Source organism: Temnothorax longispinosus, chromosome 10 (genome assembly GCF_030848805.1).
Source record: "Temnothorax longispinosus isolate EJ_2023e chromosome 10, Tlon_JGU_v1, whole genome shotgun sequence".
In the NCBI taxonomy this organism is placed as follows: Eukaryota; Metazoa; Arthropoda; class Insecta; order Hymenoptera; family Formicidae; genus Temnothorax; species Temnothorax longispinosus.
In genome coordinates, this window is record NC_092367.1 from 13,454,195 (window position 1) to 13,470,923 (window position 16,729).

At 32.8% G+C, this 16,729-nt stretch overlaps 1 protein-coding gene across 1 annotated transcript; it reads right to left on the reverse strand.

Moving 5' to 3' along the window:
- Nucleotides 1-9,124: 9,124 nt before the first annotated feature.
- On the reverse strand, nt 9,125-11,049 carry LOC139820594 (uncharacterized). Its single transcript, XM_071790969.1, has 3 exons — nt 10,822-11,049; nt 10,452-10,484; nt 9,125-10,084 (listed from the first exon to the last, which is right to left on the reverse strand). The coding sequence occupies exons 1-3, from the start codon at nt 10,876-10,878 to the stop codon at nt 9,563-9,565; spliced, it is 612 nt and encodes a 203-aa protein (XP_071647070.1). The 5' UTR covers nt 10,879-11,049; the 3' UTR covers nt 9,125-9,562.
- Between the last annotated feature and the right edge of the window lie 5,680 nt (nt 11,050-16,729).

A 16,729-nucleotide genomic window follows, 5' to 3' on the forward strand; every position in this document is an offset into this window, starting at 1 on the left:
AAAATAAAAATAAAATCATCGTGTACCAAATTTGGTTTTAAAATAACGTCTAATTCATGTCCTTTTCATGACGTCATACTTTCGTCCACAATAAGACGCCAAATACACGTCATATAAATGACATATGACGTCTTGGACGAAAAATGACCTTAAATTGACGTCAAAAAAGACCATGTGCGCTACCTGGGTAGTGACGTCACGTCATTGCAAACTAACGCGAAAAGATTATAATAATTTGTTCAATGTTGATATGCATATTATGTACCATAATTTATATTAAAATCATGTATATTAAGTGTATAGACACAGAAAAAAGGCAACATGCATCTGCATACTTTTTCTTAACCAGTTAACTGGTAATGACGCATATATGCGCGGAAAAAAAAGTGCCACAACTGGTAATGACGCATATATGCGCACCATGAATATTTCTCCCAATTTGTAACGAATTTGAATATAACTTGGTACACCCATGCATTTTGGATCGCATAATCATTAGGTCTTTACCAGTTTTGGCACAAAACGTTGATTTCGCGTTACCAGTAAACTGGTTAAAAGCAATTATGTCTTTTTTTCATACCAATTGATTCGTCTCATTATTCTGTGCATAAAAGTATTAAGGTAACATTACCGAAAACTTAATGTTTTACAAGATATTTTGTATTTTATGTCAAAATACTAGAACTTTCAAGCCTAATAATTCCAAAAGTTCTTAATGAAAAAATACTTTAGTATAGTGTTTTAAAAAGCTCTCGAGATTAGCTACAAGAATATGTATTGAAAAATAGGAGTTTCCATTTAAAAAATTAAAGGTGACCTTCACGTGATCTTCAAACGCCTATCCAAGGTCAAACTAATGACACCATCTTATGTGCCCCTCGAAACCGTACAACTTTTGTCAGAATCATTTTTGCTGAAAATGCTTCGTTGAAGAATTATCAAGGTGCGTTTTTTTAAATAGGACACCCTGTATATATATGTATAAAATAATTGTAATGTAATTTTAGTACAATTCAGTTTGGAAATAAGAATGTTGTACAAGTGTTTGCTCCTATTATTTTATTATTGTAATTGTAAAATGTTTTAGAGAAATTACAATCAGGCGCAGCAATTTTTATACATGCTTCCCGATCTTATTTTGTGAAGCAAAAATCTTTACACATGGTTCCCGATCTTGTTCCGGGAAGCTTGTCAAACGTTTAAACTTCATCATCTTCGTCGCTAAAATCAAATAAATCTTCTCTGTTTTTGTTTGAGTTGCTATTAAAGTTAAAGTTACTATTCACATTTTGATTGTGTGCTTTGGATAGAGGCGGATCGACATCGAAGGAACGTCTATGATGCCGATTGGTATTGGTGTTAATGTTTGAGTTTACGTTCTCATTAACATTAGCGTTTCCGTTCACGTTGTGATTCTTGCTCTTCCTTCTTCCATGCTTGTGCTTTTTCGGCATTGAGAATTGTTGAATATCATTGTAAAGATCCAATGCTCTTCGAAGAATTACGGAATTTTCTTCATTCGATTTTGTCTGCAATGCAATTAAAATTTAAATTTGTTAATTTTTAAAATAACTGGAATAACAGCGACAAATCTGCATGAAAATTAATAATACGTAAACTACATGTTCCAATCACCATAAGAAAATTGCTGTTATAGAATAATTTTGTCAATACATATACAAATAAAAATAATTATTTTTAAATAATTTCATAAAGGGGGTAGCGAACAAAGCTCGTTCTTAGTGCTTATAATTATATATTACAAGCGACGAATATACATATATATTCCAATTTAAAATTGCGAGCCGATAAATGTCGGACTGAAACACAGTTATCGCCGGAACATTAAAAACCCTTCCATCCCCGGAATTAAATCGACGCGATTTAATCCTCTTCTAATTATCTAAAAAACTGTAAAGAAATTATTGCGAAAAATATTACCCCAGCCAGAATATTTTTCGCAATAATTTCTTTACAGTTTTTAGATAATTAAATCGAGTCGATTTAATTCTAGAAAGGGAAGGGTTTTTAATGTTCCAACGATAACTGTGTTTCAGTCCGACATTTATCGGCTTGCAGTTTTAAATTGGAATATATATGTATATTCGTCGTTTTGTTCGCTAGTCCCTTTATGAAATTATTTATATTATGCGAACCTACAAACTAATTATTTTTAAGTTATATCGTGAGAAAAGAAATCATATTCTATTTGCTGTAAAAATGAGATCTAATATTTGTATTATTTGTCATGTTTTTTTATTCCATTAATACCTCATTGCTTTCGTTACTAGATGGCTGATGTTCTGAAAACAGGCTGAATAACTTCTCGGCCGGCACAATACAGTTCAACGCATTTCGTTCGGCTTGCTTTACAAGCATGCTCTCGAGGCGTTGCAAGGATGTTAAAATGGGCCCTAAGTAGTGGGACTTCCTCGCGTCAGCATATTGCGATAATAGAGCCAAGAGCTGACAAAAATAAAAGGTTAACATTAAATTAGACTACACACGACATACTTTATAAGGAACGTTTTGCCTTTAAAATGGATTTAGGAAAGATGTAGCGGAGAACGTGACTACTCTGTTAAATATTAAAGAATGAAATTTAAACCAATACCTTGAGATAGATAACATTTTGTTATTTTTAACTATCATTTTTAACTACCATAAAATTTATTATTTTAAAACAAAATAGTATTATTTTAACTCCATTAATTTAGTCAAATTAACATTGTTTTAGTTAAATTAACGACATATTGAATAGGAGCAGTGGCGACCTATAGGAATGGTTAAAAATTAATTTGACCCTATAAATTTAACAACGTATGTGTAAAGAAAATTTAGATTGTGTTACAATCTAAATTTTTTTCACACAAAGGGGAGACGCCGTCACCGGGGCGGAGTCGTCATTTCAATTATCTCGAAATCTGAATGTTGTGTGAACTCGTCATTAATACTGTAAACGCGGCTTATGGTGCCCACGTGACCAACAGAATTTAGTGAGGTTATGTGCCATGTTATGATTCTTATCGAGGCAAACGTGTTTTCGGAGACTAAAAGTTTTTGCGCGTCAAAAATGTGTAATATTTTTAATATTATTGTGTCTCCGAATCTCAAAGTAAGTAATTCTGGTAATTAATATACAGTTTAGAGGCCTCACCTCAAATCTCGATGAAATTATGCTCAATCGACGCTTTTTTGCACGAAACGAAAGAATCTGGCAGAAAAAAGCTCTGTCCCGCGACGCGAGATATTAAACGTCAAGTTGACAGAAATTAGGTTATGATTCCTGTCATACCGACGCCATGTAGCAACACTGAACATGTCCTGCGGCCTATTGGCCGGTATTCATAGTCGGTTCTTATTTTAAAACCGTCTTAATAAGTAATGTCTTAATATGCTAATACGGCTCTGTGATTGGTTAATGACATTTTAAGATCGTACTTAAGACGGTCTTAAATATAAGATTCGACTATGAATACCAGCCATATAGCATGCTCAGTGGCTGCACGCGCATGCTCAGAGGCCACACGCGCATGCAAAACTGCGCCAATTTTAAATATGATGACTAGTCAATCATGCGAAATAATCAAGCGTCTTCATTCAAGCAGTTAGGTTTCACGCTGGGAGTTTTGTTTAGTTTTATTATGCCTGCGGCGGAGCCCCTCCCCGCCTATTTATGTACTGTTTATACATCTTTGTATAATACATGTGTATAGTACACTCCCCCGCATAATAAAACTAAACAAAACTCCCAGCGTGAAACCTAACTGCTTGAATGAAGACGCTTGATTATTTGTGTACTGTTTATACACACATGTGTATATAGTACATGTGTATAAACGTACATAAGTGTGTGCGCTTTTCTTGTAATTATTTTCCACCATCGTGTTTTTAATTAGTGTTTCCATTTTTTTATTAAAAAATAATTAATAAAAAGTATCCTATCATTTTTCATGATCGGAATTATGAATTTTTATTTAAAATTCAGTCCGAGAATGGAGTGACGACTCCACCCCGGCAATTTTGACATTTCAGTTTGTGCACCTTTGTCGTTTTCACTCTATACCAGTTGAACAAAGCGACGTAGACCAAAAATGTCCGTATAAATTTTGTAGCTAAGGGTTCAACGGTATACTACATTTTATTAAAATTATTTGTTTTGTTGTTAAAAATCGGCACTGAAAAAATAGTAACGACTTCGCCCTGGTCTCCCCTATAATATAACTACTTTTCAAGTAGTTCTATCCATTGAAATTTTTGTAATAACCTGAATTCGGCATTATTCAGACTAATATATTCAAAATGCATCCGTTGGAGATTAAAAATTTTAATTAGATAGAACTTCTTGAAAAAAATCTTGCCATGCTTCAAGAGGTCTCAAAAATTTCATAATTTTTAATAGCATTTTTATTTGTTTTTAATTTAAAAAATGGGCAAACTTTATGAAAAACGGCTTTTTCTTTTTAACATTGTATAATACAACTTTAAACTATCCAAAAATTAAAAAGAATATATACATCATATATCATTTTAAACTGAACAAATTTTATCCGTATCGTTTTTCGATAGGATTGAATATTTCGAAGATGTTAACGTTTTAAAAAAGTAAAGTTACCAAAAAATTTAATTTTTACAAAAATTACACTGTCGGAAATATTGATCGTAGGCCCAAACAAAAAATACATGTCTTTTCTTTTTCAGAACTTCTTGAAAAAAAAATTGTCAAAATTATTAGAGTAGGTCAGAGTCAAAACATTAAAATTTCAACGAGAATGTCCCATATAAATATATGTAAACTGAATTTAACAACATAACATTTGATAGGTATTGCATTAGAAAATAATATACTTACCAGACAGCCGAGTATCCGGCGCGAAATCGTCGTGGAAGACATGATTGTCAATGTTTGAGATTCGCCTCGACTCATGAATCGATCGCCTGTCGCCGAGTATTCATATAGAAGCGTTCATGGTCACTTCCAAATTAAAAGTCGTTTGCGAATTTACATTGAGCGTAATAAAAAATTGTGTTAGTTCTATAAAACACATGACGATTATACCAAGGTGTTATCGTTTGCGTGAGTGAATGTGCCAAATTCAATTTATTCTTTACGATACCACCAATTGACACATGTGAAACTATAAAATAGTGACATATGTGAAACTATAAAAGACTGCTTCGAGCTTTCGAGATCGAAGTACATAAATTACGCGCAAGAAATATTACATGTAGATTCAGATTAGCTATAAATAATGCAAAGCTCAATATTCTCTCTCTTCTCTAATGTTCATTGAATTGTAATGTTTTTAATTGTAATAAAAAAATAATTGTAGAAAAATAAAAAATATTAATACTAGGTATTTATTATCTTCGAAAAAAAGTGAATTAAAGTAAATTAAAAAAATATTTATTTTAGTGCATTAATTTTTTCCTAAAGTGATAAATTAAAGCCAATTTTATAAAATAATTATATACTGTAGTAAACGTTAAATGATAAAGCATTTTATTAGGAAATAAATTTTTCTTTTGAAGGTCTCTGTTTACTCACTGCATCTCGGATTGATGACGTCAGAAGTGAGAAAATATATCATAAAAATTCTTGCAACGTACATAAAAATAAAAATGTTTTTCAATTAAATAGCGTCTTAGATAGCAGGATGATGTCTAAAGACGTTTTAAGGGGATCCTATAGTGGCGGAAGTTACCGACATTTTTTCATTTTAAGGAATCTTTGAATTGGCTTTACAGAATTGCAAGTTTTTGGTCTAGAATTAAAGTACGCACAAAAATCTACATCGCGTTATACGATTTCATATCGGGAACGAAAAAAAATTAAAAATTTTACTAATTTGGGCACATACAACTGTCATCTGACGACAATAACAAAATTACTGCAGTTTATATATATATAATGACACCAAGGCGACGTAGGGACAACATGTAGGAACAATATCGTGTAAATAAAACTAAGATTCAACGTCTAGAAAAAAAGATTCTGTAAAATAAAGTTTTATTAAGCAAAAGCACATTCAGGTTGATAGGATAAGCAGTATTGCGTGTAGCGAGAGATGGCGCAGCAATCGAACAAAGACAGATGCCTCTCGTTAGACAAGGACAGATATAGATATAGAACATAGAAAACAGGATTAGAAATGTTGACATTACCGACGTCGAGGAAGTTCGGCCTTCGCTATAGGATCCCCTTAAGGGGATGCTGGAGCCGTCTGTTTTACCGGCATTTTTTGTCGGCACGTAGCGTCGTATTAATTTGAGAGAATTAAAAATCCTCCTCCAGAATTGCAGTACATACATTAATGATTCGGGGGAACTCCGATTTTATATAGAAAACGAGAAAAAATTACGAAAGTACAGATTTCCTTATCCTACTCTTATCCCAATATGGCGTCTCGAGTTGCGGCGAGCTGTCAGCTCGTCACAAGATGTATTTCATATAAGAGATATACTATTGGTACGAACGCGAAAACAAGTTCCCCCGAATTGCACAACAAGAAAAACATCGATAAACCCTCCAAATCAAGATTTGGAAGCGTAATATAAAAGTATAATGTCGATGTGCATCGTGCGTATGTGTGCGTGCAATGTAGCGTGCTATCCTTGTCTATATCTTTGTCTATACAAGGATAGATATAGTTCGCCGGTCTTCTTTACCGACGCCGATCGAGTTCGGCTACGGCTCCAGCATCCCCTTAATGGCATATTATTGACGTTAGAGACGTTATTAATGTCATTTCTTGAGGTTTGTAATCGGTAGAATTGATTTTTAAAATATACCTAAAATCCCCATTTTGTTCGGATAATCAATAAATAACTCATCCCAGGTTTTTCCGCACAAACTTTAATAGTATGTTCTGTGAGCAAAAATAAAAAAAATATTATATAAATATAGATGCTTTAAAATGCTTTATTTAAAAAATGCTTTATTACATAAAAAGTTATAACAAAAGTACGAAATGTGTAAGAAACAATTGCATTTCAAAGTGCCGCCCGCTCATGTCGATACAAGTTATACAATATTATACAGGGTGTCCGAAAAATCGCCTACTCCACTTCGGGAGGTGATTCGGGACCCAAAAACAAGCAAAAAAGTTCATACAAACATAGGTCCGGAAATGAGCCGTTTCCGAGTTATAGCCACTTTTATGTTCAAAAATCGTAAATTTTTATTTTCAATTTTTTGTAATTACAATTACCAAATTCTCTCAAGTTTCTGTCTACATTTCGAAAAGACGCTATTCCCGGTACATCTCGATTTGGAAAAGACTGGATGTATAATCTTCTTGCCTCGGCAGCATTACTTTGAGCAAGACCATACATAAGATGCATATTAGCTAATTCATTAAAACTTAAACGATCCATTGATGAATACGGAAAGATTAGATATACAACCTAAAAGTAAGGTGTTGTTAAATAATAATTTGAAACTTATTGAAAAGCCGTGATTTACTTACTGATTTTGAATAGGCGTGAAAACAACTGATTTCAAGTAGCCGTGAAAACAACTGATTTTGAATAGCCGTGAAAACAACTGATTTTGAATAGCCGTGAAAACAACTGATTTTGAATAGCCGTGAAAACAACTGATTTCAAGTAGCCATGAAAACAACTGATTTCGAATAGGCGTGAAAACAACTGATTTCAAGTAGCCGTGAAAACAACTGATTTTGAATAGCCGTGAAAACAACTGATTTCAAGTAGCCGTGAAAACAACTGATTTCTTTTAAAAATAATGTAATCGTATTTACAAATATTGAAAAATTGAAAAAAATAAAAAAATTAAAATTAAAAAAATTAAAAATATTTAAAAATAAAAATTTTTAATTTAAGAAATAATTAAGAAAGAGGGATGCCAAGCGGATTCTAAATTACGATTTTTGAACATAAAAGTGGCTATAACTCGGAAACGGCTCATTTCCGGACCTATGTTTGTATGAACTTTTTTGCTTGTTTTTGGGTCCCGAATCACCTCCCGAAGTGGAGTAGGCGATTTTTTGGACACCCTGTATAATATTGAAAATTTATCATCTTAGAAATTTAAACCCGTCAAACGTAATTGCAAATAAACATTATTGGTAAAGACTGTGTTATACGCCATTCTCTAACAGAAAAGTTCTTGCATTTCCTGTATATATAAACCGTACACAGTATGAATATCCGTATGTTTTTCGTTTGTGAAAAGTCACCGCATTTTGGAATAATATTCTATACTTATAATATAGCTAATATTCTATACAAGGTACTGCTTGTTACTACTTAGTATTTATAAGTTTTTATGAGTAAAATGAAATAAAATGGAAGTTTTAATCGATCCCCGTTGGGTTACAATTCTCATCCATCACTATACCCTTCTCCTCTCACTTAACCCTTTGAACCAACGGCTTAACGTCTCTTCCCGAAAGACAGAGCCCAGTTTGTTCCGCACAAGAGTCTTTCTCGCACGGAGGGCGTAGCTTTCGGAAAATAAATTCCATGTTTACGTGCTCAAGTGGACTCGAACCTGGTTTCTCAGATTACGAGTTTGGCGTTCTACCACTAGACCACACTGCCGCCTATAAGTTTTTATGATTACCTTCAATCATTTCAAATAGTAAGCATGACTAGAAGAAGCGGATAAGATAAACATCATTGAGCGGCGCCCGTATGACTTATGTATACGACGTGTACTTCACTTATTTATGGCAACCGTTATTATTTCTTTAATACACAATTCTAACTTTTTCTACAACTTTCTAATAGCATTTTGAGGCCTATATTTATACAATTAACATTTTTTTCTTATTTTTACTTATATAGAACATACTACTAAAGTTTGTAGTAAAAAATTTGAAATACCCTGTATGTCGAATTAAATTGTGCCTGATCAAGGACGAAAACATCAAAGCTGTTTGACAGCTGCCGAATTGAAATAAATATTTGCTTTCACATATTATGTTAACAAAACGGGTCTTCGGATATATTTTAACACTCTGTGACAGTTATTTTAAATATAAAAACATTACACTATAAAAAGAAAAATGAGGCTGTATGTTGCAAGAATAATTTAGCTTTTTAACGCCATTTTTCACGCCTTATAGTTCACATCGCATTTTGTCAACGTGGACTTGGTAATCGAGCTAGCAGGAGCATTAAAAAGAGAAAGTTTCTGATATCTATGAGAAACTATTTCTATTGAAAATACATTAATTGCATCAATTATATTGCTAAGAGCAATTACATTATGCTATAGATAAAAGATGTATTTATTAATTTGTTATTGGACATTTTCTTCACTTTTAATTTTTTAATAGCAGTATTACCGAACAAATAAAACTGGAATAAGCAAACACATCCTAATAAAACACACGAATAAAATATGCATACCGTAATCAAAAGAATCATTTATTTATAAAAACAAGAGAAAATCAAGTATATTAAACATTCACTTTCTTCGAAAATTTATTGATGTTAACAATTAAGTCGAGATAGATCTAATGTCAATAATTATACAAACATTATTTAATAGTATAGTTTTTCTTTTGTTAAGCACAAAATGTGACGCCGCGAGCTAATAAATAGCATCGAGAATATCCTTTCTACGAATCTTGATTCTGATGTTCGCGTAATCATTCAGTTCATCGTCGTACGACATTGTTGTCGTGACAGGACGTTGCATCATCCTTCTACCGGATGTATTTTTCTTGTCGGTCTTCACCTGGGTATCTTTCGACAGAATTATCTTCAGGGAGGCCATCATGTCCGCCACGATGTCCCTCGTCATGATTTCTTCGTCTAACATATTCATGCTTGGTGCGTCTCTGGTGAGCGCCCTTCGGGTGATTTTATCGAGCTGGTCTGCCACTTGGAACGCGGACGGGGGTATACCTCTTCTGCTGGGTGACACGAGAGGTGTTATAGCGTCCTCGAGATCCTTCATTATGCTCTGCGAGCTGGTAATGTGATTCGTATTGTTGTTTAAGCGAGCGTCTATTATCTTCCACAATTCCTGAGCCACTTCCTGCGGGTCCACGTTCACGATGATGTTCACATTCTTGTTTACGTTTTTATTCTCGATGACCGGTTTTGCGTTCTGTAAATTACCAGTCGTATACCTTCAGTTTTGGAAGAAAATATCAGCCGTCAATGGAATGTCAGAGTACATAAAATAATAGATAAAATCGATTTTTTTATAACAAAATAAATTGTAATTTTTTTATACACAGTCAAGTAACGCGATAAATTGTTTAAATTATTAAAATTAAATTATGATAAAGTGCCTTTGATTAAATATTGATTTTAATTGTGTAAAATAGTTATTATATAATAATGTGTTACTATAGCCCATAACGTCCACCGTGAAATTAATTTATTCTAGTGGAAATTATTATACGTAATATTCTTAGGTAATCAGGATAAAAATTAAAATTTTTTTATTTATTTCTTAATTTTTTCCTTACCTCTTCTGCCGAAGATTGTTCTGAAGAATACGCCTGGAAAGATTTACATGCAAATTACAGCATCATTAAATCTAATTTGTTACACAATTTTATAAATATTTAATAATTTTTTACCCTTTAATATACAATGGATTACTGATATTCTGTTACTAGAGGATTATTAAGATTAATAACAATAATTACAAAATTTGTAATTTGATTGTACATATTATACATATATATATATATTATTATACATATATATATATATATATATATATATATATATATAAAAGTCATATAAGTAATCCATAATAGAGATACGAAAGGTTTGTTTACTAGTTCTCAATGTCATGTTATCGTTATTAACTGCTTGTTTTGCTGTCCTTACTTGGACACCGGCCACCACCAGGGTGGTCCACAATATTAACAGGCACATAATTGTCATAACGCAATTGTCACACAAGTAATTCTCAGCGCGTCTCAGAACGGCGAATGCATATACAATAAACCGACTTTTTATATGCGATAACCCGACCGATGCCGGTGGAACTCGCGCTGCAATGCAACGGCGCAATATCAAGACCTGTGATGGCGATTAAAGATCCGTGCCGTTTAATTCGCGCGATAGCCCGTAATCATTCGCGTGATAAGTCCGGAGCCATCCGCTTATAGGCAATCAGTTTGTGGGCGCACGCGATGCCGATCGATGAGACGAAATGCCAAGGGCCCGATTCCCCGCGCAACAGCCATTACCTTCTTGCGAATTGCATACCACGATCGTAATTTGCAACATAAAGATTGCTAAATTAACACAATGCTATTTAAACTCCTTGGCTGTTAGGCGAAAAAAATGCTTTTAACAAAAGAGTTAATAGAATTATTTAAAAGTGTTTTCAGGGGGTTTTTTGAGTCGCTGAATCTAAATCTGAGATCAAAATTTCAAAATTTTTAATGGCGAAAAAATTTATAAAAATTCTTATAAATTAATTTTTACGCAAACCGAGCGGATATTTTAAAGTTTTTGGCTGTCATATTAAATACATTATTTGAAATTAACAAATTTCAATTTTAAAATTTCAATTTTAAACACGTATAAGTTATCGGCTTCAAAAACCCTTCAAAACTTTTATTGCAATTAAAAATTAAATCATATTTTAAATTTTTTGCTCATTATATTGAATTCTTGAATTTTTATTATGAATTTGAAATGAGCGATTTAAAAACTTTTAAATATAAATTTTTATGCAAATCAAACAATTTTTTGCATGTTTGGTCAGTCATATTAGATCCGCACTTTAAATTTGACAATTTTGATTTTACATTTAAATTTAGCGACTCTAAAAACAAAAAATATAGGGCTTTGTTCTAATTGTTTCGTTTAATAAAAGTATAATCTTGAATACGGATTTTTCCGTCACGAAGTTTTGGCGAGAAGTCTGTTCTTAATGGAAAAAGCCACATTCAAGAAAAGGTATTTTTCGTAAATTTCGTTTATTGACTCCCTTCAGGGTTGCAATTAAAGCGTTTTGTAGGGACGTTCTCAACCCTTTTACTCAATCTCATCCAATACTACCCTTCTTCTCCTCTCACTTTAACTCTTTGGACCAACGGCTTAACATCTCTTCCATAAGACGGAGCCCAGTTTGCTCCGCACAAGAGTCTATCTTGCACGGAGGGGCGCAGCTTTCGGAAAAACATTCCATGTTTACATGGCTCTAGTGGACTTGAACCTGGTTCCTCAGATTACGAGTCTGGCGCTCTACTACTAGACCACACTGCCGCCTCGAAAAGGTACTTTTATTCTACAGTTTTCACTTCTTTTAAGGATATTTTCGTATACACTATACAAATATATTTAAATATAATAGATATAAAATCTCTGCGCACTTAAGGCCAGTTTCTCTGCACAAACTATAGAGCGAGAGACTCCTCTCTCCTTAATTTCTCGTGCGGGGGTGCAGCTTTATTGGAATATTAAAATTCCTGTGATCAGATGGACCCGAATCCGGTTCCTCGCAGTTACGAGTCTGGCATTTTGCCACTAAACCACACTACCACCCATTGACAGTCAAAAGATTAATTCGTTTTGACCGCCCGCGCCGTTATCTATATATTCCAATATTTAATTATTAACAGTCTTTTTTTAAATAAATTAGCGTTATTAAAAACTGGGACGCACATATGGATTGAGAATTGCAGTTTTTTTTGTGCTGCTCTTGTACTGACGGTTATTGTTCTCTTGATTGCCTTTATTTCTGTATTTTTTTCTTGTACAACTAAAAGTATTTCTTATTCTTTTTATTATTTTTTACTGACATTTGATAGATTTCAATAGATATCAAACAGAATAAAACATATAATGTAATAATTATCTTCTCTTACTAACAGCTTCTTTTCTTCGAGTATAATCCTGATTTTCTTGAGAGCGTGAAGTTGCATCCTCAACTTAATCGTGATTTTTCTTAAAAAAAAAAATATTTATTACAAATCTTTTATTATAAACAAATAATTAATAACTATTTTTAATTAATCACTAAATTAGATTAATTATTAACATATAAAATGTATTATTCCTAAAAATATACACAAGCAAATGTATATTTTTTTATATACAAAATTCTTTTTATTGACATATATGAGTCAAGTTTTAAGATTGTATTAAATCGAGAATCGATGCGTGATGTGATAAAAGTTTCGTCGGTATTTCGTCACATATTACAATCAAACTAATCAAAGCGAAAAAGTAATATGTTCTGGTTAATTATCCGTGGCTAATTGATTTTCACGCGGAGAAGGTGTAAAGATAGTAAAATCAATTTTACGAGAAACACTTTCAACGCTCATATCCGCTGGAATTAATTTCTCACGGGCTACAAACTTTAAGGGCCATTCTACAATACGTCGCAAACGATGGCAACTGCATGCTAGTTGAAAAGTGTTATTTTTTATTGCCGATTACCAGTTACTGTCGCCAAAAAAATTAAAAGTTCGCCAACTCTCTTTTGACAACCGCAAACTGATAAACGCAACCGGAAATAACACTTGTCAACTAGCAGTTGCCATCGTTTGCGACGTATTGTAGAATAGCCCTAAAACTGATATGTATAACTGTATATGTATATGTATAACTCACATTTAGTACCAATTTTTATAGATTACTTTTAATTATTTTAATTGCTCTTATTACAATGTACCAAGTCGCAATTGCAAAATAATTACTATTATTAAATAATTACTCCAATTATTACAACCAATTACGTTTTTGCTTCCTCATAGAGGAAGCTTGTGACGGTGAAAAAATTTTTTTTCGAGATTTTGATGGAAATAGGTTTAAAATGTTCCAAAATGTCGAGAAATCATATTAGTAGAAAATTTCCGGAAGTATGTATGTGTGTGTGTGTACGGCTTTTTTTTACACGCATCTATTTCTACAATTTTTTAGATACCGGATTGAAATTTTGAACACAAATAGAGTATCATAGAAAGTACGTTTTCCTTTAATTTATTAAGTTACTGTCGACTGGTATGGATTTTAAGGGGATTTTCATTTTTTAGAAAAGTGCGTTTTACGCTGTAGCTTTCTCAATATTTGAGATATCGATCTATTTCTAATTTTATTATATTCTTCAGTTTTTTCTACCCCTATTTCATATATAATTTTTTAAGATTTGGATAATCAGTTCTTGAGTTACAGACGTTTGAAATTTCGGAGAATTCGTACATACATAGAAGCCTTATAAAGTTTGGTCTAATCAACCAAAGTTCAAAGAATTATATATGAAATAGGGGTAGAAAAGACTGAAGAATATAATAGAATTAAAAATAGACCGATATCTCAAATATTGAAAAAATCCCTACAATTAAGCCAATTAAGGAAATGTATTATTTCCTAATTTTATTAATAAAAGCAATTTTTATATATTTAACAAATTATTTTAAAGTAGAAATAAAAAACTATTGTAATAGTATAACAAATATTAGTCGCAATAAAGATTATCACAATAAAAAAGTGTGCAAGTAGAAACTTGCACATTGCTTCCTCATAGTTTTTAACTGTGCAAGTAGAAACTTGCACATTGCTTCCTTATAATTTTTAAGTGTACAAATTATAAATTTGAACATTACTTTCTCACAATTTTCAAGTATGCAAATTATAAATTTGCACGTTGCTTAATCAACATTTTATTTCGCTCATAAAGCTTCCTCTACGAGGAAGCCAAATTAATAAATATCTACTAATAATTATACATAAAAGAAAGGCTTCCTCATAGAGAAAGCTTTATGAGCGAAATAAAATGTTGATTAAACAACGTGCAAATTTATAATTTACATACTTGAAAATTGTGAGAAAGCAATGTGCAAGTTTCTACTTGCACACTTAAAAACTATGAGGAAGCAATGTGCAAGTTTCTACTTGCACACTTTTTTTTCTTCTTTTAGATAAATTCGATGAAAAAAGCGAAACTGTTTTACATAATTCTGGATTTAGCACTTACTACGTGATTTGACTCTTGTCCATAGATGGTTTGCCTAGAATCAGATACGTTCAATGGCAAATTCTTGTTCCATTGTTTATTGTAATGATCTGTCACGTAACTTCGATTATTGCTCATTCTCTTCTCTATAATCGGCCAGAGCGCGTTGATCAGTTGATCGCTGATTTCCTGCAATTGTGCCTCAGATAGCTGCTCGTTCAATTTTCCGTCTTTCAAATCATCGATAAGAGAACTGTTAGATTCTAGCAGATTATCGACGTAAGTCATTTGATTTTCAATCGATCGATTTACCACAGTCATTAGCAGTGGGATTATCTTGAAGTCTCCTTACTTTTTCCAGATCAGATTTTATAACGTTGTTCACATTTTCAGAATCTTGTGCGCCGCTCGAACTCTCGGCTTGTTCTATAATTGTGACTAATGTGAATCTGTTGGATTCTAATTGATTAGGGGATATTGACGTCGCAACGTCTGTCAATTCACTTTTCTTACTTTTTTGAGACAAGTTTTCCGAAACCGGATTTAATTGCTCGTCACTGTAATCCGTTCTTGTCTCGTTCATCTTCTGAAATCCTTCGGCTTTTATTTCTTCATCAATCTGATCTAGAAGTTGATCCTTTTTCTCATGATCTTTCATTGACTGTTTCTCATCGATAAAACTACTGGCGTTGTCATTTGTTTGAATGGAAGAAAGATTGGTTTCAGTCTTGCTATTGTTGTTCTCGTATTTATTAAAATCTGTGAGCAATCTGAGGAGTGGAATAGAGGAATCTTTTAATAATGTGGGTGAATGTTGCTTATTATTGCTCTCGGCTGTTGAATTATCATCGTTTATCGGCAAACTGTTAGCTGTTGTTTCTTGATTATTCCGTCCAGATGCATTAGCTGCTTCATGAATATTACTTTCCGTATTGCTTGATAAGTCTTCTCGATTATGCAACGGATCTTTAAATTGGTTTCCTGTTTGTTCAGCGGTTTTATTTTGCTCCTGTTGAACTTTTAACGACTTGTTAGCAGTATCCCGGGTTTGCGGAATAACTTGATTTAGTAAGTTACTCGCGCTTTTTGCAGCCTCCGGCAAAACTTTAATCACCGATTCCACGATGTTTTTCGTGTCTGATAAAATCTGGTTCGCCACAGACAAATTATCTGCAGTTTGCGGATAAAGAATACTTTCGGAATTTTTAATTATAATTGGATCGAAAAATCTCTGGCTTATATCGTCGATCTTATCCGACGGCTCTCGTGTATGTTGTGTATTTTGTAGAGGAATATATTGATTCACGTTTTCGCGTATATTACTAATAATTTTCGGAACAACTTGTGCTAAATCTGCGCCGAATAATCGTTGACTTACACCGGACGTTGACTCCTGCATATTTTGCAATTTCGGAAAAAACTTATTTACAGTTTTAGTTAAGTCATTCATGGCCGATATATTCAAAATGTTTTTTACTGAATCGATTTGACCAAGTAATTTTTCGTTGACATTATTTCCCGCTAATTTCCGAAAATTCGGTCTAAACTTATTTGCATTGAGCGAGTTGCTTGCTGTATCTAAATCGAGAATCGATTTTTGCAAATTGTCCGAATTAAGTGCTTCATGATCACGCCTGGTAATATTAGATAAAGTGTTTTGGACATCTTGTGCAGAATTTGGAATTAAATTGCTCATCTGTGAATTTAGATTGCGTACAATATTTTGATCGTCGATATTTGAAAGATTACTAGGATTAAACAACTCTTGTAATTGCTGGTAGAAAGTTGTTTGATTTTGATCTGCATTTATTTCAAAATTAT